Consider the following 25,384-nt stretch of genomic DNA (forward strand, 5'->3'; position numbering starts at 1 on the left):
CTACCTTAATATTTTTCTCTTATTTTTCCTATAATATGTTCATTTTTATTTCTTTTTGGTTTTCTTTTGGATTGATGAAAACTTTTTATTGTTCTGTCTTACTCTTTACTAGTCTGGTAGTTATCAATATGTTTACTCTTCTGTTAGTGGTTTCTCTGGAAATTACAAATATGCTTGATGTATGGAAACCTAATATAACTTAGTACTTTTATCTCTTTCAGGACATGTCAAACACATCAGAACACTGTAATAACATTTGCCACCTTCTTTGTGAGATTTTTAATGTTATTTTAATTTTATGTTGTTTTTACAATCAAGTCATTCATTATTTACCAGTATTTTACCCTACTGACTGTTGTTTGTTCCTTCCTGCAAGTCCAGCCTTCCATTTTGCATACTTGGTGCACTGTAGTTTCTGAAGGTGGTTGTGAAGGACTCCACAGGGTCACCATTTTGTTACAAACGCCTGCCCCAGGCTGGTGCTTTCTGGAAACCAACTTGCGTCGGGGATGGGGTCGTCCCAAGCGGAGGCTGTATCGGTCCCTCTCCCAAGAACCCCTGGAAGTTGTTCTCTTACTCTGGCTCAGTATTCCCTACTTTTTCTCTCCAGGCCTATCCTACTGGCTCTTCTGGGGACACTGGGGGCCATAAAATGGCAGAAGCCCTCAGTGGGAGCAGTCCCTGGGACAAGTGGTGCTGGAGGGGCTGGCAGGCAGAGATCCTGGAGACCCAACTGCTATCACAGACGGTAGAGGCAGAGCCGTAAGGGGAGAACCTTGACAGCCTCCTTCTCCTGCCGGTGACCCCCTGGGTGAACCCACCTGGAGGTCAGCTGTCCAGGAAGCTGTGTTGTGGGGTCTGAGTGCGGAGTCACCCGGCAGAGACAGTTTGCAATAGTCACCTGTCGCCGTGTGACAAACCGTCCCTACACTTACTGGCTGAGAACAGCCCTTGCTAGCGATTCTGAACCCGGGCTGGGCTCCGCGAGCAGCGGCTCAGAGGGAGGCTGACAGCCGGCCGGCCTGAGTACGCGCGTCGCGGCGAGCCCAACCCCTTCCCTCTGCGGGCGGGACCCTGACGGGCTCCGGCGCCCACGTGCAGCGCCTGCAGCCGCACCTGCCGCGACGTGCGGAGGCTCCGCCGCTTCCCTCCTTCTCCAGCTTCCGGTTCCTCACTAACCCAGGGCCGACTGGCTCTCCCGGGGTGTCACAGCTGGCTGGAGTGGAGGCCGCGTGCAGGACTGGGGCCGGGGCTTGGCGTCGCCGAAATCGGAGCCGGCAGCCACAGCCTGCGCCTAATCCGGCGAGGGTGGGGGCAACGCGGTCTAGGTCGGCGACGACACCGCGGGTTAAATCCCTTGCCCGCCTTTCAACTGAGTTTTTTCATCCAAAGCGTTAGTCGAACCAAGCTCCCGAGATCAGGTCTGCAGTGCCGGGGCTGGCGGCCGCCTCCAAGCCCGGAACCTTCCCGCCCTGCCGGGAGCGGCCACGGGGGACGCTTAAGCCGTCGCACACACGGCCCCAGGGCAGGAAGTAGCGGGGCACTGTGGGAAGCGCCCGCGCTTTCGCGGGTTCCGCGAAAAATGGCGCCCTTGTATCTGTCGGCGCCCGCGCCTTAGCCGGTCGGGAGCCGGGAGCCCGCGGGGCAGTGGGGGAGCGCAGCGGGCTGGCGAGGGCCGTGGGCTCCACTGGGGTCCGTGGCGCACAGTCCCGAGGCGAGCATGGCGACCCCGGACCAGAAGTCGCCGAACGTCCTGTTGCAGAACCTATGCTGCCGCATCCTGGGCAGGAGCGAAGGTAGGCGCGTCGGGTCGGCCGCTCGGGGTGCCAGCCCGGAGGTCGCTTTCTCAGCTTGCTACTTGGAATCCTCCTGGGGCTGGAGGCGCCGGGACGCGGGGCCGGGGCGGAGGTTTGGAGGGCTGGGAACTGGGCCAGAGGGAGCGGGGCACCAGGGCTGTGTTGGAGGCTCGGAGGGCTGAGGTGGAGAGAGAGGCGGGTCTGAGGGCCGGGGTTGTGGCCGGGGCAGAGGGAGCGGATGGCCGGTAGCCCGGACGGGGACGTGGGGTTAGAGGGTCGGGGCAGAGTGTTGGAGGACCCGGCCGAGGGAGCGGAGGGTCGCGGTTAGGGCCTAGGACCTGGATAGAGGGAGCCGAGTGAATGGGGCCCGGCGTACGGAGGGGTGGAGCCCGGAGCGGGCTGAGTCACCTCGCACTCTGGCTCGCTGCTCTGTCAGTGAAGACAGGAAGCCTGCCAGCTCGGCAATTTATCGCTTTTCTCTAGTATAATGCGTCGGGGAGCGAGCTTCTGCGCACGGTTGGGTTCCTGCTGAGCCTGGGTGAACAGTGCGGATAGCACCGTGGTGGGGGAGGGTGCGAGGCGCTGACGAGCCACAGAATTGCCCCTTTTTCCCTTAGGAACGTTTAACAGGTTTGAGTATTGTGCAAAGGGAAGTGTTTACCACTCTTCTCTGCCATGTTTTCCCACTGTTAAAGGGTTGGAGGTTGGATTTGATATAAAACTACTCTGGTAGAGTTCATGTAGCAGATATTATTAAGAAGCAAAACAAAACAGTCCTGTGTAATAGGTGAAGCCGTTCTGTAGCCGAGGTGTTTGAATAGAAAAGGTGCAGAATGTCATCTTTTGGTTCTTTGGAGGTGGTGGGGAAGAATAGGATGCACTTTGAGGGGATTTTGTGGGTAATTAAAGTTACTTAACCCATTAAGCACGAAAATGTGGCAAATAAATCATGCAATTTGAAGGAGGACTTAAGTAAAATTACATTTAAAGTACTGAGATTGCCCTTTGGCTTTTATTTTTTGATTCATGACAATTTGCGTACACTGTTCTGTAATCTTAGGGGGAAAAGATGAATTTTGTGTCATTTTCTGTTAAATGACTTGACTTCACATAGTTGTTGGTACCTTGTGTAGTTTTACTCTGTCACTTTATTCATCTGTCTTTGATGAAGACACCCCCCCAACACACACACCTAGCTGAAGACACCCTCCCCACACCTAGCTCCTGGAGAAGCAAGAATTTATGATCTATTTAAGGTCATTCACAGATCTTTCATTCTAGTGGAGACAATTAGTAGAGATAAACAGGTAATGTTAGTGGTGATGTTAATGAACCGGCAAGGGGGGTTCCCTCTTTCTCACCTTACAAAAAGTCAATTGGGACAACAGGGATTGTCAAAGAAGAAGGATTTATTGCAGAGAATGATGTCCACTGGGAGGTGGGAGGACAGAATGGTCAAGGGTTTCTCTAGAGGTGAAATGAATAATACATGAAGTGAGTGAGTTATACATGGTTGGGGGTGGAGGCACAGTGAGAAATCATATTGGCATATTGCATGATCAAAAATTGGTGGATAAGCCCTTTCAAGGGTGGAGATTTTAATGGTATAATGAACTGGGGATAATACTGATCCTCCTTTCCAGGGTTATGGGAAGTATGTTGCTAAGAGCGTCCTTGGGCACTATCTGTGGTGGAATGATCTGTTACTTACCTTGGCTTCTCTGAACAACTGGGTAAAGCCTCATGGTTATCTTAGTACTGTAAGGAGGATTCACCATTTCTGAAAAACAACTCAAAAGGGTCAGGGGAAGGGTCCAGTGAAACAGAAAATTATGAAGTTCTGGTCAGCAAAGTTTACTGGTCTGGGGACTTGAAACATAAGAGAACTGCAAAAAGGTGTTTTTGTTTAGGGAGCAAATTGGAGCGAGTGCTGTGATGAAAAAGTCATAGAGAGTGAAGAGGTGAGGGGAAGTGCTTTGAGGTGCTTAAACAGACCCGAGTGAAGGCAGGCAGGACCATTTGGACATCTGGGGAGGGATAAGGAGGAGGGAACAAGAGCTAGGGCCTGAGGTGGGTGTGAGTATGGTCTGCTTTCTTTTTGTGTCTGGAGCACACTGAGTTAACTCTCTAATTTCAAGTTCCTAATAGTAGGGAAGCCAAGAAACTGAGATTGTTGGTTATAACTTAGCTGCTTTAACATCAGTGTTTTTGTTATACCAGTGGTTCCAAACTCTTTTCTTATCTTTATACATTCTCACCGTCATAACTGGATTTTGAAAGTCACTCATGTGAGCAAGAATGATATATCTCAACGTAAAAAATTTTTTGATATTGAAACTTCTTTTGATTGACATAAAAGTTTCACTCCCTAGCCAGGTGTTGTGGCGGGCACCTGTAGTCCCAGCTGCTCGGGAGGCTGAGGCAAGAGAATCGCGTAAGCCCAAGAGTTAGAGGTTACTGTGAGCCGTGTGACGCCATGGCACTGTACCCGAGGGCGGTACAGTGAGACTCTGTCTCTACAAAAAAAAAAAAAGTTTCACTCCTTGAAATGCTTTTCTTTAGCCAAGTTCTGTATCTTACTATCTCCCCATTTAGAATTGTGCCCAGATTGAGAGTAAGTAGGCTCTCCAATCTTGAAGGGTCCTCTCTGAATATGTTGTATCGTAAAGTCCATTTAGGATGATATTCTTTGGGTATTTTTTGTATAGCTAGGATTGCCAGGCATTGATGATACTCATAATATCAAGTTATGTTACAGTTTATGTGGGACAATTTATAACTATTTAGTAGTTACCTCTCTTGAATACAATTTGTTCTTAAAGATGAAAGGAGCAATATTAACTGATGCCTGTGCAATATTTGATGTTAAAAAGTTTCATTAGTGGAAATTTTATCTGATAACTCCATAGAACATTGATTAATTACCTAATTTTCTAATTACATATTGCTAACAGACTTACGTATTTTCATACTGTGAAATCAGAGCATAAAAGATACTTGTTACTTTTAGTGAATTTCATATGCATCCACTTTTTATAGAGTATCTTTAAAAAAAATTACAGTTGACTTAACATCTGTGAATTTGCTTGAGACACATACTGCTGGCTGGCAAGTAATAAAAAAAATCCTATCTTCATATCCCTTCTCTGCCCTGCCCTGCCCAGGAGTATATTTGACTTTATTATTACATCTCTGCAGAGTCATTATTCCTAGCACAGGAAGTAGTGTGCTTAATGGGAGAGTGTTTCAACTCTGCAGGAGTCAACACTTTGCAAGCTCTGTCTATGGGGTAATGAAGACATAGATGTGTGCAGGATAAGTGTTGAGGTGTACCTGCAGCACACAGCACGTTGGAGTGAGAGGGTTGCTGTAACGGGAGTGAGAGGGTTGCTGTAACGTGTCAGACCGCTGTCCCTGCACCACAGGCAGAAGGGACAGCAATGCTGTCTCATGATTCACTACCTTAGAGGTGTTCCTGTTGGTTTCATAATTTTCCAAAGCAGTGAAGAGCTCTTGATCTAATTCTGAATAACATGTGGTCTTCTTTTGATTATACAGTAACTGCATTCTTGGGAAAGTCAATGTATATTGAGTGTTCAAATGTATATTAAATATATATTACAACTTGAAAGTTTTAGGCTTCATTCGAAAGTTGTAATTAATGGATTTATTTTTATTTTTAAGTATTTAAGCATTGCCTTGGTTTATATTTCCAATATGGTAACTATGGATAGATGTAGCCTACATAATCAAAAACTTTTTGGAGTCCTCAATCTTAAGAATATAAAGGGGCCTTGAGGCCCCCCAAAATTGAGAATCACGAATCTACAGTGATGCTTTCTTTCTTTTGTGTTTTTTTAGGACACTACTTTTCAACTAGAGTCATGCATTAGAATTTCCTGTGATTACACAAGAACCTGATAACACTGGTTGCTTGTGGAAAGGGGAGCTGGTGGCTGAGGGCAGGGGACGTCTGCTGTAACGTTATGCGTCTTCATTGTGAGCTCCTTAAATGCGGGGACTGCTCACCCTTTGCTGTCAGGTTGTTTTCTGTGACCTCCTTGGAGATGTGTCGCACTCCAGCTTCCTCTCCTTTTTTGCTTGGTTGGATCTAGTGATTTTCTTGGTGGTCTTAATTTCCGTCTTTTGACCTTTTTGTTTTGGTATTATAGAGATCTCTTCAACTTAAATACAGACATTTTGATTTTAAAAAACATTCTGCAACCATCCTTTGAACATTCCAGAGCTTGTCTTCTCTGTATCTGTAGCTTCCTGTTTCTGTTTCCTGGATATGGTATTTCTAATATTTGAGGCTATTGTAGTTGCTTTTTAAAAAGTCTTTCATTTTCCTACTTCATACATTTTGCTCGTTCTTAGAGTTTCATCTTTCATTGTTTTTGTCTCGCTCTTCCGTGTTGCCTGCTGTCCTCTTCTGTGTGGTGGTACTTGTCCTCTGATAGCTAAGAGTGAGTTGGTTTGGGAGTCTTCTGAGAAGGCAACGCTTGCCAGGGCTTGAGCTTCCTGTGGAGGATGGCACACTTCACTCTACTGTCTCTCACCTTGTTTTGCTCACAAGTACCGTGATTTTTACACACTGAAGGTTTGTGGGACCCCTGCATCGAGCAAGTTCATTGTCACAAAAGCATGTACTCTCTCTTCCTGTCTCTGTGTTACATTTGGGTAGTTCTTGCAGTATTTCAAACTTTTCATTAATATTGTATCTGCTGTGTTATTTGTGATCAGTGATATTTGATGTTACTTTTGTAATTGTTTGGGGGGCGCCACAAGCTGCACCTGTATAAGAGGAGACTGACGGCTCCACTGACTCGCAGCTCCCTGTCACCTTCTCCTTGGGCTTCCCTGCTCCCTGAGCCACCACAGCGTGGAAGTTAGGCTGTTAGGCTGATTAATAGCCCTACGATGGCCTCTGAGTGTTTAAGTGTGTATGTCTCTCACTTTAAATCAAAAGTTAGAAATGATTAAGTTCAGTGAGGAAGGCTTGCCAAGTTGAAGAAGCTGAGATAGGCTGGGAGCCAGGCCTCTTGCACCGAACAGTTAGCCAAGTTGTGAATGCAAAGGAAAAGTTCTTGAAGGGAAATTAAAAGTGCTGCTCCAGTGAACACACACATGATAAGAAAGCAAAATGGCCTTATTGCTGATATGGAGAAAGTTTTAGTGGTCTGGAGAGAAGATCAAATCAGCTATAACATTCTCTAAGCCAAAGCCTAACCCAGAGGAAGGCCCTGACTCTTTTTTTCTAGGAAGCAGTGATTTTTCAACCGATGTTCTACGGCACACTGGTGGGCCGTGAGAGGATCTTACGTGTGCCTTGAAAATTTTAAAGATCATTAAATTATTTTCAAAGAAGTTCAAAGCATATACATTTTTTACTCTTTCTTTTGATCAACATAATTTAAGTGTGCTGTGGAAGTTTAACTATAGGTTCAAGTGTGCAGAGAGATAAAAAAGTTGAAAAACATTGCTGAGAAGGCTGAGAAGTGAGGAAGCTGCAGAGAAAAGTTGGAAGCTGCAGAGGCTGGTCCCTGAGGTTTGAGGAGAGGTGCGTCTCCATGACATAAAAGTGCGAGGTGAAGCAGCAGGTGCTGATGGAGCATCTGTGAGTGACCCAGGAGACCTGGCTGAAATCAATGCCAAGGTTGGCTACACTACAGATGTTCACTGTGTACGAAATCTCCTCCTGTTGGAAGATGCCGTCCAGGCCTTTCATAGTTGCAGAGGAGAAGTCCATGCCTGGCTTCAAAGCTGCACAGGACAGGCTGGCTCTCATTAGGGGCTAGAGCAGCTGGTGACCTTAAGTCAAAGCCAGTGCTCACTGAGCATTCTAAAGATCCCAGGGCCTGTCAGAATTATGCTGTACCTACTGTGCCTATGCTCTGTAAATGGAACAACAAAGCCGGGGTGGCAGCATAGCTGTTTACAGAATGGTTACTGAATATTTTAAGACCACTATTGAGAGCTGCTCAGGAAAAAAAAAAATCCTTTTAAAATCCTACTGCTCATTGGCAGTGCACCAGGTCACCCAAGAGCTGTGATGGAGAAGTACGAGGAGGTGAGTGTTGTCTTCATGTCCATGGATCAAGGAGTCATTTTGACTTTCAGGTCTCATTATTTAAGAAGTGCAGTTTGTAAGGCTATAGCTGCCATAGATAATGATTCCCCTGATGGATCTGGCAAAGTGAAATGAAAATCTTCAAGAAAAGATTTCCCCACTGTAGGTGATGCTGTTAAGAGCACTTGTGATGATGGGAGGAGGACAAATGTCCACATTAAGAGGAGGCTAGAAGGTGATTCCAGCCATTGTGGATGCTTCGAGGGGTTCAGGACTCCCGTGGAGCAAGTCCCTGGAGATGTGCTGGAAATAGCGGGAACCAGAGTTGGAAGTAAGCCTGGAGATGGGGCCGAGTTGCTGCGATCTCACGATCAACCTTGGGTGGATGAGGAGGTTCTCATGGATGAGCAAAGAAAGTGCTGTGTTGAGGTAGAATCTACTTCTGGTGAAGGTGCTGGGAACACTATTGAAATGACAACAAGGTATTTGGAATATTCTATAAACTAAGTTGGTATAGCAAGGGAAGGGATTTGGACAATTGACTGCAATTTTAGAAGAAATTCTGCTGTGGGTAAAACCCTGTCAAACAGCATCGTGTGCCACAGAGCAGTCTTTTGTGAGAGGAGAGCCCACGGATGCAGTAAACCTTATTTTACAAAATTGCCACAGTCACCCCAGCCTTCAGCAACCGTCACCCTGTTTAGTAAGCAGCCATCAGCATGGAAGCACCTACAGAAAGATTGTGAGTCTGAAGACTCAGGTGGTTGATAACATTTTTTAGCAATAAACTATTCTTTAATTAAGGTAGGTACATTTTTAAAGACATAATGCTACATTAATAGACTATAGTAAATGTATCTTGACTTTTATATGCACTGGGAAACCGAAAGAATCATGTGACCTGCTTTATTTTTACCATGGTGGCTGGAAGTGACTCTGCCTCATCTCTGCAGGCTGTAATTGGATAGAGACCCCTCTGTGCAGGGTTACCCCCATGTCACTGTCTTGTCTTTTTCCTTGGGCTGGTTAGTTCGGCTGCAGAGGGGTTTTGCCTCAGTGTTCTGGAAAGGATGGAGGGTCCTTGAATTCAGTCTGCTGCTTTTCTTTAGTGCTTTCTCTAGACCAGCTTTTCTTTGCCCGGGTCAGGGATCAGGGATTGAAGAGAGGACCCAGGGGTCCATTTCCTTCCAGACCTTTAGCCAGGCTCTCCCACTCTGCTTGTGTCTGATCTTGAGGGTGCTGAGTTCCTTCCTTCTCTGAGCCTCCCTGGGCCTCTGCTGAGGGATCCATATTTCTTCTTGGTTTTTGTCTCCTGCTCTACCCTTTTCCCGTTTTTAACCCAGTACACTAGTAGCCTGCAGGTTTCACGGCCCCTGTGCCAGCTTCTCACTTCATTGAATTCTCTCTGCTGTTGTTTCGCCTTACTTCTTTTGCCCTTGGCAGTTTATGCCTAATTTTTAGAACTCCTTTCTTTTCAGCGTAATGGTATTTTTGAAAGGGGTGAAAGCCCACATATGTGTTGAAGCACAAATCCAGATTATTGCCTGTTGTGGCTGTTGAGTGGCCCACTTATGAGTCTATTTGTTGACCCAGAAGGTTCTCAGAGGCTCTCTTGATCAGCCTTTCTTCTTACACTTAATGCTTTGGGATGCACTTTTTTATCTTCCAGGATTTTGAAGACTGTCTGGCCTATTGCTGTTTTTTTTTCTTGTTTCATAGAACTCTTAATTCCATTTATTTGTTCATTTTATTTTAATTTCTTAATAGGATTTTTTTCTCTAGTTAAGACATGTGGAGGGTGGAAGGTGAAGGCTGTGTATACCCAGCTCTTGCAGGCCGTTGAAACTGCTGATTGGTAGTAACTTGCCTGCTTTCATTCACCCTGCAGCTGATGTGGCCCAGCAGTTCCAGTATGCTGTTCGAGTTATTGGCAGCAACTTTGCCCCAACTGTTGAAAGAGATGAATTTCTAGTAGCTGAAAAAATCAAGAAAGAACGTACGTATTTTTATTAAATGTTATGTATTGGATTTTTAAATGTGTCAAAGCATAAGGATATATATGTATGTATGCATGTCGTTCCCAAGCACATTTTAATTATAGGTACTATTAAAAATAAGGACAACTCAATTCAGTTGTAGTAGTGAAAGAGGTTTGTTTTAAATGCCATAACAATGTTACTGAGTTTTAGAGTGTGAGGAAGATAAAAGGGCTTAATGAAACTTCCCACTTCTCTCTAATGTGCCTCTGAGCAGCTGATGTAGAGCCCGAGAACATGTCTTGGCAAGTGGGCGACTACTTTTGATTGCCACCTTCCAAACTTCTGGTACTTCAGGACTTTGGTGAACATTTTAATTCTGAGATGGTACATAAAGCCTCCTTAACCTTAGAGAAGGAAGGTTAGCTCTTTCTCGGTTTGTTATTGACAGTGGGTTATCTGGTTGTGCAGGTGGATTCTGCCACTCCTATGCCTCAGGCGTGTCTGGGGGTAGCTCAGCTTAGGCAGGTGGCAGCCCCGAGTAGTCCCTGGAGAACAGCCCTACTGTCAGTTGACAGGTTGTGTTTCCTGGCAGCCAGTTCTCTGGGCTGCAGAAGCCGAGCCCCAGGGGCTTGCAGTTCTCCGCTGGCTGTTAAACGGCCCAGGGAGTGGACATTGGCCTGTGTCTAAGTAATAACATCTTCTAGAAGTCACTTCTTCATGGTAGAGTTCTCCACCCCAGCTGTTGCCTTATGGACTAGCCAGTGGTCTGTGTGGAGGTCCGGCTCTGCTGTGCGGCCAGACTGGATGGTGCATCAGCTCGTTAGCTGGTGACGTAGTTGACGCTGTGACCTGTGAGTCCTCACATCTGGACGTAGTTGCCTTTGCCTGTTCAGGGTGTGATGAGTGACCTAAATCTGAAATGGTCCATCAGATTCCAAGCTTTGATGTTAGCTACCGTGCATATATTTAAGGCAGAGGAATAAAAATGGAAGATCTGAGCTATTGTTAACGTACTAATATTTATCTTCTTTTTGTGTCTATAAAACTGAACACAAGGACACTGCACTCTCCTCTTGAACCCTAAACCATTTTACATTTTAGATAACCCCAGCTGTCAGGTGCTATATTAACAGGCCATTCCCTGTGTAAGTTTGCCTGTCACGGCCTCATGCTGAGCCTATTACACCTGTATGTAGTAGCAAAGAATAAAGTTTGTCTGAACTTACAGTACAACTGATAGCTACATGGTTACATTAGAAATTCAAGGAAGTCTTGGATTTTTTAAAAGAAGAAACCTAACCATGCACACTTTGTTTCATGTGTGCTGTGTTTTTGAGATCAAGGCATTTTGTGTGCGGACTCAGTATGCCCCTGCAGTGTCCAGCAGCTCTCCCTGGACACCTGCAGTAGGCACCATCTCTCTGAGTACCTGTAGTCCTTTTGTGTGATGGTTACTGTTGGTCTGTTATGTTTTATCTAAGACATTTTAAATTTGATTACATTTGTTGATAGATCAGATTAGTTATGATAGCTCTGCCCTCTGGAATAACACAGAAAAGTTAAGTTTTAATTTTATGTGGCTGACTTCAGTATAAAATGCTAGTGTGTTTTATATTGAAACAAAAGGCAAAAGTGATCATGTGACAAAACCTAACAATTTTTTTGTTTGTTTGTTTGTTTGAGATAGACTCTTACTATGTCACTCTAGGTAGAGTGCTGTTGTGTCACAGCTCACAGCAATCTCCAACTTTTGGGCTTAAGCGATTCTCTTGCCTCAGCCTCCCAAGTAGCTGGGACTGCAGGTGCCCTCACAATGCCTGGCTATTTGTTGTTGTTGTCTAGCAGGCCCAGGTTGGGTTGGAACCCACCAGCCCCAGTGCATGTGGCCATTGCCCTAATCACTGAGGGACGGGTGCCGAGCCTTAACAGTTGTTAATTCTTTAATTTTTCACATTGCCAAATATGTGTACGTTGTAACTTGAGATTTGTTTTGCTTTGTTTAACAATTTTGTAGATAAAACATTCATTTGTAAATATTCTGTATTTTTTTCTTACTATTAGCCTATGGTTATATCTATGAATTGGTGTCAGTCTCATTCTATAGAAAGAACATTCCTTTCATAATTTAATGGTTGTATTGGAGTATATTTATATAAATTTTAAAGGTAGCAAATTACAGTATATTAAATTTTAATTGCATTAATCTTGTTGAATATACTTTATATATTTTAAAGATAGCTTTACCTTTCTATATGGGAGAAGTTGAAAGTACTGTTAGGGTTAGGATTATGTCATCTCTGGTATGTGCTTCTGTGATTAAGACATGACCCCAGCACACTTTCTTAGCTGATGAACATGAGAGAACATTGGGTATAAAGTCAGTCATTACCTTTGTACAAACCAAGTAGAAGATCTGAGGCTCCATGTGACTGGCTAGTGAGGTTTTAACAAAGTCCTCCCACTGAATGGGTGAACACAGAGACTCAGTGGAGAGTCCTGAAGTTATCTGTGAGCTTATTGAAGTGGCTCCTTTTCCAGTAAGTGGAACGCTATATTTTGGTGTGTATAATGTGCTCCCATGTATAATGTGCACTCACATGTTTGGTTCAAACTTTTAGGAAAAAACTTACATTTAATTTTTTTACTCAAATTTTTATTTATTTATGGTTAGGTACTGGTTTTTTATATTATAAAAGAATTTTAACATTTATTTTTTAATGCAGTTACACTTTTAATACATCAGCATAAATAGAAGATGTAAAAACAGATACAGAATTTGTACTACCCATGTAAATGCACATTCTTATTGTTCCCTCAAAAGTTTGGGCAGAGAGTGCACATTATACACGGCAGATTGGGACAGTGTGCACGGCCTTGTGCGTAGGTGGTGTGCAGTGCTGTGAAGGTGAGTCTCTCCCCTTGGGAGCCCCACATATGGTCTGTAGCTTCCCCTCCGAGGAGTAGAGCTCAGAATGAGCTTCTCATTTGTTACAGTTGATTTCAGGTAATTTGTAAGTGTATGGAACATCCAAAGACATTTATTAATAAAACAAATTAGTGGGTGAAAATTAGTGGGCTATTTTGAATTTTATTTGAAACCTCAGTTGATTGTTACAAATGAAACATTGCTGTATATCTTAACAAAAATGTTTAGAATGCGAGGTTTTCAAGTGAAATAAACGATCATGATTTTATAAGTTTTGTTGTTTCACACTCCACCTTGTTAACCAGTTAGATTGGTGGGTTTGCTTCACTGTCACATTTGTAGATAGAATCTAAATGATCCCATTATTCTCATTTTTTTACTTAATTTTCATATGAATGCTTTGATTCCACCTGGTACTGTTCATATTTTATTAGTAGACAGGTCAGAGAGGTTAAATGGCTTGACCAGATTCCTGTAGCTGTTGGGTCACCCACAGTGACTTCTAACTGAAGCTGGGGATTCTTCCCCTCCCTTCAGAGCTATGGAGCAGTGTCATGAGCAGGTGCTGGTGCAGGTGGTTAACATGTACTTTCTGACTTGCAGTTACTCGCCAGAGAAGAGATGCTGATGCCGCTTTGTTCTCCGAGCTCCACAGGAGGCTCCATTCACAGGTGTGGTGCAGGATCTGGGGGACATTTGACTGGTTCCTGGGCATATTACTCATGGTTTGGAACATTTGCCGGGGTGTCTGTCTTTTTTTTCTTGCCTGCTGCCTGTTGGAAGAATTGTTGTCTTGGGCCACATGTTAAATACACAAATACTAATGAAAGCTGGTTAGCAGGAATAAAAAAGAGGCCCATACTTCTCATGATACCTGACACCACAGATAAGCAACAGTCCTCAAATAATTTGCATGTAGCCTGCAGGCCAGACACCCCTGAACCTTTTTTTGTAGTGTCACATTAAACTTTTCTGTAATCAATAATGGCTTTTCATTGTAGATACCATTTGCTTTTTCAAGAGTTTCAATACTTGAAGTAGGTTTTGGCTGAATTTAATGCTAAATTACTTATAAAAATGAATGAAACTACACTGGGAAAGTAGTTAGACTTTGTTTTTTTTTTTGCAGTTTTTTGGCTGGGGCTGGGCTTGAACCTGCATCCCCGGTATATGGGGCCAGTGCCCTACTCCTTGAGCCACAGGCGCCACCCCAATAGTTAGACTTTGTAATTTTTGGTAGTTACCTTAGTTACATTCCTAGGAGGAGGCACATTGGTGGAAGTAGTCTTGGCTGTCTGTAGGTAACAGCAGAAGTTTATCAGGTTGATAGGCTTTACTGATCATTAGGTTCTGGTTTGTACTGCTGTACATGATAACCCTGGGTGGCGAATGTTTTGTGATTGGATGTTAACATTGAATGGTTGTTCTGGCCTGGTATTTTTATAAAAGGCTTTGCTAATACCGATACATTAATTGAATTATAGGGTGAGGTTTCTGTGGGTTTTGAATGTAAAGGAATGTAGTTCATCTAGCTCACTCCCTTTTATAGAGAAGGTGAATCCAGTGAGGTTTACTGCACAAAATAATGTTCATGTTACAATAGTCAAGTGATGGAGTGAGGCCTAATGTTTCTAGTGATCAGACACGTATTTTTTGAGTCTTCCTTTCTGTTCATACATGGTACTCTTAGAACAAGCCTAAGTTTACTTGCTGATGATTGTGGTTCCTTAATTCAGTTTGACTTTGAATTTACTTTTAAGTGTGCTTTTTTCATACTTTGATCTTTGATAATATTTTCAGTATTATTGTATTTTTGAAATATTTACAAAGAAATAGGAACCTTTTTTATATATTCATTTGCAGGCAAATTGTTTCAAACTGCTCTATCATTTGCTTTCCTTAAATCTTTCTCCATTTCTAAGTTGTATATGGAAGTTGAAAAGACCTGGTTGGATTTCACATTTCCCAGCCTTCTGAGATCCCAAAAGAGAATTTCCTTCCGTGAAAGCTATTGTGTCTGTTAATATTGGCCATTGGACGAAAAGACATTTAGAAACTTTGTACTTTAAAATGGTTGTTTTCCATAATTGTGGAATTCTCAATATTTATTCCTAAATATCAGTGATTTAAATAGTGGCCATCTTTCTGAGGCTAACTTAAAACCTAACTTGCTTAGTTTTCTCATTGCATGAGATGAAAAATGTTAGGAAACAATAGTACAACATTGGTAATTAAACTGAGTAGAAAAATATATATAGGTTAGTATCCATATCATCATTTTGCTAAAATAATCATTGAGATTATTTTTGTCCTGTTTTCTCAGTGGGGGCCCCTTGTTGGTGTGTGCCATGCATACCCCTCCTGGAGAGGAAGCCCAGAGGTGCGGCTCTTGCTGTTAGACCTGGAGGAGGGACTTGGGGAGTGGAGGGTAGCTCTGGGTGTGACAGACATGGGGAAGGTGCCCTGTGGTCCTGGGCTGGACAGTGAAGTGTAGCCGGCAGGGAAAGGGTGCAAGGAGGGAGGGTGGCTTGTGAGGGACGGGCAGGCCAGGGTGCACAGTGCCTGTGGGAGGACACTGGCTGGCCCCTGTCCACACCTTGGCACATGTTCAAAGCTCTTCAGAGACTGATCTTGGGTGTTTTATACCTGCTCTTTTTATTGTAAAAAGTGTGGCCTCTCCCTTTAAATTTTGTTCTTTGTTGGAACTTTGTGCACTCTTCACCTGTGTGCCTGCTTTCTGAAGTAAGAGCTGAAGCTTCCTCTTCGCACTCTCCTGCTGCAGCGTGCTCATTTCCTGCCGCCTTTCCTGTGCTGGCAGCTGTCTTTTCTCAGACAGTCCTTAAAGACTCTTCCAGCATAGCCTGGTGGGTGTGCTCTCTGTTCCCTTCTCTCCCTGTGTGTGGCCCATCTTGCTGAGAGCCAGAGTCTCTCCTGGGAGTTCTACATGAGCTGTGAAGTGCTGTTTGTCACATTGCATCTGCCCAGTCTGTTTACCATGAGACTAGACTCTATCAGGGCTCAGGTGGGAATTGGTTGAGTGTCTGAAAAAGTCTGTGTAAATAAATTTAAATACTTGGGATGAGCTTATTCTTTAGAAAAACTTTCAGGTAATATTTAATATAATGAAGCTTTTGCACAATGTAAGAAATCCTATAATTTGTTTTGTAAATAAAGATACTTATATATTCTAGCTTATGCATGCAAAGGTAAGGCTATATGAATAGAGTAGAATGCTGTGCAGATTCGAGGTGGGATGTACTGAGACTTGGCCCCTGTGCGGATTAGGCTGCCGTGATGCACAGTTGGAAATTAATGAACTGTGAAATGCTAACCCTACATGGAAACTCACGGTTAGTTATCCTGAACCCCATCTTGAGTTTGGATGTATGTTGTGCTGAGGCTAAGTCCTGCACTTTAGGATTCTTTTCTCATAATACTCTATTTTGTGTCCTAAATGTGACATTGATAAAGTAAAAAAGAAAACAAAACGTGTTTTATGATGACATTTGTCTTATAATCACTATGCTTTGGAAGTTATATGAATTATTTCCGGGAGGACGATGCTGTTATTTTTCAAAGAGGATAATCTAAACACCTTGTTCTCATTAGGGAGTTTGGAGTTGATTGTGTTGGAACCTGTCTCTTCCTTCTGGGGGCGGGAGGGGGGGTGCTAGTTACACTCCCCGAAATGAGCAGAGGTGGCATTATGTCTCCATGTGTTTTCTAAAATGCATTTCTGTTTCAGAAATAAGTATAGTTTAGGAGAGAGGAAAACGAGACTGGAGAGAAACATAAAATAGTTCTTTTTCAACATTTGTTTTCTTTCTAAACAGGGAATTTTGAAAAACAAGTGGTCAATTCTCTACCTCTTGCTGAGCCTTAGTGAGGACCCGCGCAAACAGCCGAGCAAGGTGAGTGGCTTTGCCCTGCAATCAGGTGTCTTGTTGGGGGCAATTATACCAAATTTTGGTAGGAATTAACTACAGGTGAGAAAATAGCAGGAGCAAAGCAAAAAGCTCACTTGATCGTGGAAGGTCAAGGGCTTTCATTTTCCTTTTTTTCCCCCCCTCATTTCTTAATAGTTTTGAAATGTACCATTGCATCGTGCACATTAGATGAGGTCTCCCTAGGTACCCTCCCTCCTCCCATATCCTCCCTCCCTTCCCCTCTCTCTCCTCTTCCCTTCTACTTTCTGGACTGTAGTTATGTTTTGGTATTCTTATGAGTGTGTAGGTGATTATATATTGATTTCATAGTAGTATTGAGTACATTGGATACTTTTTTCCCCATTCTTGAGATACTTTACTAAGAAGAATATGTTCAAGCTCCCTCCAGGTAAACATAAAAGATGTGAAGTCTCCATCCATTTTATGGCTGCATAGTATTCCATGGTGTACACATACCACAATTTGTTAATCCATTAACAATTGGGTGGCTGGGCACTTGGGCTGTTTCCTTGTCTTGGCAATTATGAATTGGGCTGCAATAAACATTTTGGTGCAAATGTCTTTGTTGTGAAGTAATTTTTGATCATCTGGGAATATACCTAGTAGAGGAATTGCAGGATCGAATGGTAGGTCTACTTTTAGTTCCTTGAGTGTTCTCCAAACTTCTTTCCAAAAAGGTCGTATTAGCTTGCATTCCCACCAGCAGTGTAGAAGTGTTCCCTTCTCTCTGCATCCATGCCAACATCTGCAGTTTTGGGATTTTGTGATGTGGGCTAATCTTACTGGAGTTAGATGATATTGCAAAGTGGTTTTGATTTGCATTTCTCTGATGATTAAGGATGATAAGCATTTTTTCATGTGTTTGTTGGCCATGCGCCTGTCTTCATCAGGGAAGTTTCTGTTCAGGTCTCTTGCCCACATAGAAATGGGGTTATTTGTTCTTTTCTTATTGACTAGTTTGAGTTCTCTGTAGATTCTAGTTATCAGACCTTTGTTGGAAGCATAACCTGCAAAAGTCTTCTCCTATTCTGAAGGTTGTGTGTTTTCTTTACTTACTGTGCTCTTGGCTGTGCAAAAGCTTTTTAGTTAGACCAGATCCCAGTAATGTATTTTTGGTGTTGCTTCAATTGCCCGGGGTGGGGGGGGTCCTCCTCATAAAATATTCTCCCAGGCCAATTTCTTCAAGTGTTTTCCCTGCACTCTCTTCTAGTATTTTTATAGTTTCATGTCTTAAGTTTAAATCTTTTATCCAGTGAGAAGCAATTTTTGTTAATGGTGAAAGGTGGGGGTCCAGTTTCAGTCTTCTACAGGTCACCAGCTAGTTCGCTCAGCACCATTTGTTAAATAGGAAGTTTTCCCCCATTGAATATTTTTGATAGGCTTGTTAAAGATCAAATGACGACATCTTCATCTCTTAGTTCTCTATTCTGTTCCATACATCTACCGCTCTGTTTTTGTGCCAGTACCACTGTAGATTTATAGTATAGCCTGAAGTCTGGTAACGTGATACCTCCTGATTTGTTCTCATTTCTGAGTAATGTATTTGCTATTTGAGGTTTTTTCTGATTCCATATAAAACGAAGTACTATTTTTTCAAATTCTTTAAATTATGACAGTGGAGCTTTAATAGGGATTGCATTAAATCTGTAGATTGCTTTGGGTAGTATGGACATTTTAACAATGTTGATTCTTCCCAGCCATGAGCATGGTATGTTTTTCCATTTGTTAACATCTTCAGCTATTTCTTTTTTCAGAGTTTCATAGTTCTCTTTATAGAGATCTTTCACGTCCTTTGTTAGGTAAATTCCCAGATATTTCATCTTCTTTGGTGCTATTGTAAAAGGAATAGAGTCCTTGACTATATTTTCAGCTTGACTATTGTTGGCATATATAAAAGCTACTGATCTGTAAGTTTTGATTTTGTGTCCTGAGACACTGCTGTATTCCTTGATCACTTCTAAGAGTTTTGAAGTTGAGTCTCTGGGATTTCCAAGTATAGGATCCTATCATCCGAGAAGACTGAGAGTTTGATTTCCTCTGACTGTATTTGGATACCGTTGATTGCCTTCTCTTGCCTGATTGCAATGGCTAAGACTTCATTACTATGTTGAATAGCAATGGAGACAGTGGACATCCTTGCCTCGTTCCTGATCTGAGTGGAACTGTTTTCAATTTTACACCATTCAATATGTTGGCTGTTGTTTTGCTACAGATGGCCTCTATCAGATTAAGAAATGTCCCTTCTATGCCTATTTTCTTAATTATCCTGATAATGAAAGGATGCTGGATATTATCAAAGGCTTTTTCTGCATCAATAGGGAGAATCATATGGTCTTTGTTTTTTTTTTTTTTTTTTTTTTTTTTGCAGTTTTTGGCCGGGGCTGGGCTTGAACTCGCCACCTCCGGCACATGGGGCCAGTGCCCTACTCCTTGTTTTTTATTATATTGATGTGATGTATTATATTTATAGATTTTCATATTTTGAACCAGCCCTGTAACCCAACTTGATCATGGTGTATAATTTTTTTGATGTGTTGTTGAATTCTGTTTGCTAAGATCTTATTGAATATTTTTGTGTCGATATTCATTAATGATATTGGTCTATAATTGTCTTTCTTTGTTGGATCCTTTCCTGGTTTGGGGATCAGGATGATATGTGCTTCATAGAGTGTGTTGGGAAGGATTCCTTCTTTTTGTATGCTTTGGAAAAGGTTGTATAATGTAGGTAGTAGCTCCTCTTGGAAGGTTAATAGAATTCGGATATGAAGCCATCTGTTCTAGGACTTTTCTTTTTTGGGGAGATTTCGTATTGTTTGTGCTTTTTCAGTGATTGATATAGGTCTATTCAAGATTTCTAAATCTTTCTGGTTGAGTCTAGGAAGGTGGTGTGCTTTAATTTTCCTTTTTTTAAAAGAGCATTTTTGTCTGATGTATTTCACTGTTATTCAGATGTAACAATGAGTGGTTAAAAAGAGAATGAATTGTTAGTTTTGAAAATGTTTGCTTTTCAATAAGGTTGCTAATTCCAGCACAGACGGGCAGTTCTTTGTGAGCTGGAGTCCCTTGAGGAGTATCTTGTGGTGTCAGTTACTGTTATGAATGTTCATGACTGCTACATGGTGAAGCTTCGTTGTCACCTGTGTTCAGTGTTTGTACTTTGTGGCGTTTCAAAGCATGATGGGCTGTTCCATGTCCTAGAGTGTGGAGTAATAAAATATTCTCCTTTAGATACCCTGTTTCCCCGAAAATAAGACCTACTTACAGGAAAGATAAGATGTCCCCTGAAAATAAGACCTAGCGCATCTTTGGGAGCACACCTTAAAATAAGACACTGTCTTATTTTTGGGGAAACAGGGTAGAAAGTTGAAGAATATGGGTGAGAGATTTATACTTGTCTCTAAAGCTTTAGTCTATCTAATAATATAAATAGGAATAGCAGTATAAATATATAAAGTAATCATTTTATAGCAGTGCCAAACTTTGAAAAATTATGAGTTTGCTTGAATTTTGAATAAATAAGGTACTTAGTTATTAGACAGTATAATAGTTGGAGTTCAGAAAATTTTCAAAAACTTTATCATTTTTGCCATATTTCAAAAGTGTGTCAACTAGCTTATTATTTAATAAAGCATGGAATATAAACTCAGTCCTAGGAATAGAAGAAAAATCGGAACAGAAATTATCTTTGTAGATTTGGGAAAAATGTCTTGTAATTTCCTATCTCTGTATTCCTGGTGCATTTTTTATTTCCAGGTTTCTAGCTATGCCGCGTTATTTGCTCAAGCATTACCGCGAGATGCTCATTCAACTCCCTTCTACTACACCCGGCCGCAGACCCTCCCTCTGAGTTACCAGGACCGGAGCACCCCCTCAGTTCCGAGCTCAGGCAGCATGGGCAGCAGCGGCATCAGCAGCGTCAGCCTGTGTGGCCTCAGTGGCCCAGCACCAACTCCACAGCCTGTCCTTCCGGGGTAAGGACAGGCTGACACGTACATACAGGTTCTTCTATGAGGAAACAGAAATGCCATGGGCCTCTAAATGGGCACTTGTGTTCACTGACAGCATCAGGAGGCCTCGGATGAGCCGGGCCATGTTCCCCCTGGGCAGTGTCCAGTGTGCTCTGTCTTAAGACCTTGTGCTCAGCGCTGCATCTCAGTGGAATTCTTTTCACTTTTTAATGGTTAGAACTGACTGAAGACTTGGCTGGCTCTCAGCTGTCAGGGGTGTGCTTGCTATTGGGACCTGCAAGGCGAGTATGCGGGCCCTTGGTCTGGAGGTGACAGCCAGCTCTCTGTTCTCACTTGTCTTTCAGTGAACATTGGCCTCTTCATTTGTGTATGTATTCTCCTCCTTGGATTCTTTAAAAAATTAAGTTAAAGAATATAAGGTTGAACTATCCTCCAGTGCCAACATCTTTAAGGATTGTGACATTTTAGTGTACATGAATTAAGATGATGAAAAGCAGGATGCCCAGTGAAGATGTTACATACTTGGTCACTTACTATGATGTCAAAACATACGTCCAAACACGTTTGAGGAAATACAGAATGTGTAGTTGAGAATAAAGCAGGTGGTGAAGAGCCAGGTGCCACTGTCATTAACGTTTTGTTCTTGAGTACACAGTTCCACCTGTAGATAAACAGGTGGCTTTTCTGTTTGTTTCCTTGAAATCACATTAAAACAGATGGTTATAAAGCAGATATTTTCCCAGAAATCCTTGGTCACCGAGGATTCAGCGTTAAATAAATGATGTTTTCCGTATAAGCATGATGGGATTATAAATCATTTTGTGAGTTATGAGATTATGTTCAAGCTGTTAGAAAGCAGAATGTATGTTCTACACACGTGTGTCATCAGGGGGCCTGTGCTTAGTGCACAGCACGTCCGCCTTTGAAAAGAACACTCCATAGACTCCACCTGCAGCTGTGCTCGGGGAAGGGCACGCTAACATCTCATTCTCTCTTTGAATTTGTAATAAGTTTTTGCTATGAGCTGTGTACACTTTGAACTGAGACAATCTTCTAGTATCATTCTCTTAAATTTAGAACTATGCTGGAAGACACAGTTTTAGTAAATGTTGACTTTTTTCCCCACTGAAAATACTATAGAATAAGGGTGGTTTCAGATTTTTCCTCTTCTCTATCTCTGTGAGTGGACTGTAGATGGACCTACTGGTGATGGCACCAGTACAAAGTCAGAGCTCTGTGCCTGGAAGCAGTGCAAATTCTCAATTTTGTGTTTCACAGTCCCAGGAAGTGATATTTTTGCCACAGTTGTCAAAGCATATGTTAGAAATTAGTTATCAGGTTCTTAGATTTTTCAAAAAACAAGTTTGAAATATTCTCAAAATTATTCTAAAACTATCTTGACCTTGAATGTGCATTTACCTTAGCTTTTGTATGTTTGTACTTGTTAGAGCTTAATAGAAAATTGCAGTATTTCTTTTTCTAGTTAGCACCCTGAAGGGCAGAGACACATGAGGACAGGCCCCTAGGCAGTTTGCAAAGGGTGGGCGTTTCTGTGCAGTCAGTGTGCATTGGGTGGTGTGCAGCAGGAGGTACACAGTGTGCAGCGGGAGGCATGCAGTGCAAAGTGTGCTGTGGGAGGTGTGTAGCGGGAGGTGTGCAGGGTGCAATGGGAGGTGTACAGTGGGGTGTGCAGTGGGAGGTGTGTAAGGCAGAGTGCAGTGGGAGGTGTGTAAGGCAGAGTGCAGTGGGAGGTGTGCGGCAGGAGGTGTGTAATAGGCAGAGTGCAGTGGGAGGTGTGCGGCAGGAGGTGTGGAATAGGCAGAGTGCAGTGGGAGGTGTGCGGCAGGAGGTGTGTAATAGGCAGAGAGCAGTGGGAGGTGTGCGGCAGGAGGTGTGGAATAGGCAGAGTGCAGTGGGAGGTGTGCGGCAGGAGGTGTGTAATAGGCAGAGTGCCGTGGGAGGTGTGCGGCAGGAGGTGTGGAATAGGCAGAGTGCCGTGGGAGGTGTGCGGCAGGAGGTGTGTAATAGGCAGAGTGCCGTGGGAGGTGTGCGGCAGGAGGTGTGTAATAGGCAGAGTGCGGTGGGAGGTGTGCGGCAGGAGGTGTGTAATAGGCAGAGTGCGGTGGGAGGTGTGCGGCAGGAGGTGTGTAATAGGCAGAGTGCGGTGGGAGGTGTGCGGCAGGAGGTGTGGAATAGGCAGAGTGCAGTGGGAGGTGTGCGGCAGGAGGTGTGGAATAGGCAGAGTGCGGTGGGAGGTGTGCGGCAGGAGGTGTGTAATAGGCAGAGTGCGGTGGGAGGTGTGCGGCAGGAGGTGTGTAATAGGCAGAGTGTGGTGGGAGGTGTGCGGCAGGAGGTGTGGAATAGGCAGAGTGCGGTGGGAGGTGTGCGGCAGGAGGTGTGTAATAGGCAGAGTGCGGTGGGAGGTGTGCGGCAGGAGGTGTGGAATAGGCAGAGTGCGGTGGGAGGTGTGCGGCAGGAGGTGTGGAATAGGCAGAGTGCGGTGGGAGGTGTGCGGCAGGTGTGTAAGGCAGAGTGCGGTGGGAGGTGTGCGGCAGGAGGTGTGGAATAGGCAGAGTACAGTGGGAGGTGTGCGGCAGGAGGTGTGTAATAGGCAGAGTGCGGTGGGAGGTGTGCGGCAGGAGGTGTGGAATAGGCAGAGTGCAGTGGGAGGTGTGCGGCAGGTGTGTAAGGCAGAGTGCGGTGGGAGGTGTGCGGCAGGAGGTGTGGAATAGGCAGAGTGCGGTGGGAGGTGTGCGGCAGGTGTGTAAGGCAGAGTGCGGTGGGAGGTGTGCGGCAGGAGGTGTGTAATAGGCAGAGTGCAGTGGGAGGTGTGCGGCAGGAGGTGTGGAATAGGCAGAGTGCGGTGGGAGGTGTGCGGCAGGAGGTGTGGAATAGGCAGAGTGCAGTGGGAGGTGTGCGGCAGGAGGTGTGTAATAGGCAGAGTGCGGTGGGAGGTGTGCGGCAGGAGGTGTGGAATAGGCAGAGTGCGGTGGGAGGTGTGCGGCAGGAGGTGTGTAATAGGCAGAGTGCGGTGGGAGGTGTGCGGCAGGAGGTGTGGAATAGGCATAGTGCAGTGGGAGGTGTGCGGCAGGAGGTGTGTAATAGGCAGAGTGCAGTGGGAGGTGTGCGGCAGGAGGTGTGGAATAGGCAGAGTGCGGTGGGAGGTGTGCGGCAGGAGGTGTGGAATAGGCAGAGTGCAGTGGGAGGTGTGCGGCAGGTGTGTAAGGCAGAGTGCGGTGGGAGGTGTGCGGCAGGAGGTGTGTAATAGGCAGAGTGCGGTGGGAGGTGTGCGGCAGGAGGTGTGTAATAGGCAGGGTGCAGTGGGAGGTGTGCGGCGGGAGGTGTGGAATAGGCAGAGTGCGGTGGGAGGTGTGCGGCAGGAGGTGTGTAATAGGCAGGGTGCAGTGGGAGGTGTGCGGCAGGAGGTGGGAAATGTACAGAGGGATGTTTGCAGTGTGCAGTGGGAGGTATGCGGTGTGCAGCAGGTGTGCAGTGAGAGGTGCATAGTGGGAAGTGCACAGTGTGCAGTGGGAGGTGTGCAGTGTGTGCTGGGAGGTGTGCAATGTGCAGCGGGAGGTGTGTAGTGTGTAGAGGGGGGTGTGCAGTGGGCAGTGGGAAATGCCAGGCTGGGGGTCCCAATGGAAGCCCACAGTTTCCAGGGACTTACTGGTGTATCTTAGAGTTGAACCAAAGTGTCACCTGTCTTAGATTTCTGAGTTTCATAGTTCCCTGTATTGATGTATGAAGCATTTCTAGGAATGCTGTACCTTCAGTGAATCACCTGGTCACGTGAAGATATTAAATGTTATTTGTGTCCTGTAGACAGTCTCATCCAGCTCCTGGGGTGGGAGACTGCCTTCGACAGCAGCTGGGGTCTCGTCTGGCATGGACTTTAACTGCAAATCAACCTTCTTCACAAACCACTACCTCAAGAGGTATCCCAAACACTGTTTCCCGTAACATGACACGGTCAAGGAGAGAAGGGGACACGGGTGGTGAGTAACGATGTTTTCACATAGCTTTTCTTTGAACATTTAGAATCCCCCCTTCCTTTAGTTTAAAGTGTGGATCCGGGATCCCCACCTGAAGGCCTTTAGTGGTTTCCTGTTGTACTTAGGGTGAGGCTCAGAATCCCTGGAGTTGGGGAGCCCTGGCTGTTAACTTTGTGCTGTCGGCTTTCCCCAGGGCCATCTGCTCTGCTCCCGCCTTTCTCCCTGGTCACCTGTGGATGGGCCAGGCCTCTGGGTGAAGACATCTTCTTCGACCAAAGCCCTTGTGCCGCACGGGGGCAGGGACTGTGCCTGTCTCGTTCTCAGCCCTAGTGCTTAACAGAAGCTTGAGCTGCCTTGAGAACACTGCAGATAGCAGTGTTTGAAACACAGTGCCCTGAAAATAGAGCATTGGGTTTTACTCTTGATTCACTGTCTGCTGTTTCTGAAATTGCCGCTGGTGTCATCTGTCCTTGCATAGAACACAGAGGCGAGGAGCGCCTGTTAGAGGACGCTCCAGGCAGGCATCCTCAAACTTTTTAGACAGGGGGCCAATTCACTGTCCCTCAGACCGTTGGAGGGCCAGACTTTAGTTTAAAAAAAAAACAAAACAAAACAATGAACAAATTCCTATGCACACTGCGCATAGCTTATTTTGAAGTAAAAAACAAAACGGGAACAAATACAATTCACACCGCCTCATGTGGCC

The 25,384-nt window shown here is 44.4% G+C and overlaps 1 protein-coding gene across 1 annotated transcript in view; it reads left to right on the top strand.

The window, feature by feature from the left end:
• The first annotated feature begins 1,533 nt into the window (after nt 1–1,533).
• The window catches only part of TUBGCP3 (tubulin gamma complex associated protein 3), a 75,803-nt gene continuing 51,952 nt past the window's right edge, over nt 1,534–25,384 (top strand). Inside the window, exons 1-6 of the mRNA XM_053563488.1 lie at nt 1,534–1,796; nt 9,755–9,862; nt 13,375–13,442; nt 16,605–16,682; nt 20,472–20,689; nt 24,509–24,681. Coding sequence (XP_053419463.1) covers nt 1,721–1,796; nt 9,755–9,862; nt 13,375–13,442; nt 16,605–16,682; nt 20,472–20,689; nt 24,509–24,681 — 721 coding nt within the window. The 5' untranslated portion in view covers nt 1,534–1,720. The remainder of the gene's footprint in view (nt 1,797–9,754; nt 9,863–13,374; nt 13,443–16,604; nt 16,683–20,471; nt 20,690–24,508; nt 24,682–25,384) is intronic.

This window comes from Nycticebus coucang, chromosome 15 (genome assembly GCF_027406575.1).
Source record: "Nycticebus coucang isolate mNycCou1 chromosome 15, mNycCou1.pri, whole genome shotgun sequence".
Taxonomy (NCBI): domain Eukaryota; kingdom Metazoa; phylum Chordata; class Mammalia; order Primates; family Lorisidae; genus Nycticebus; species Nycticebus coucang.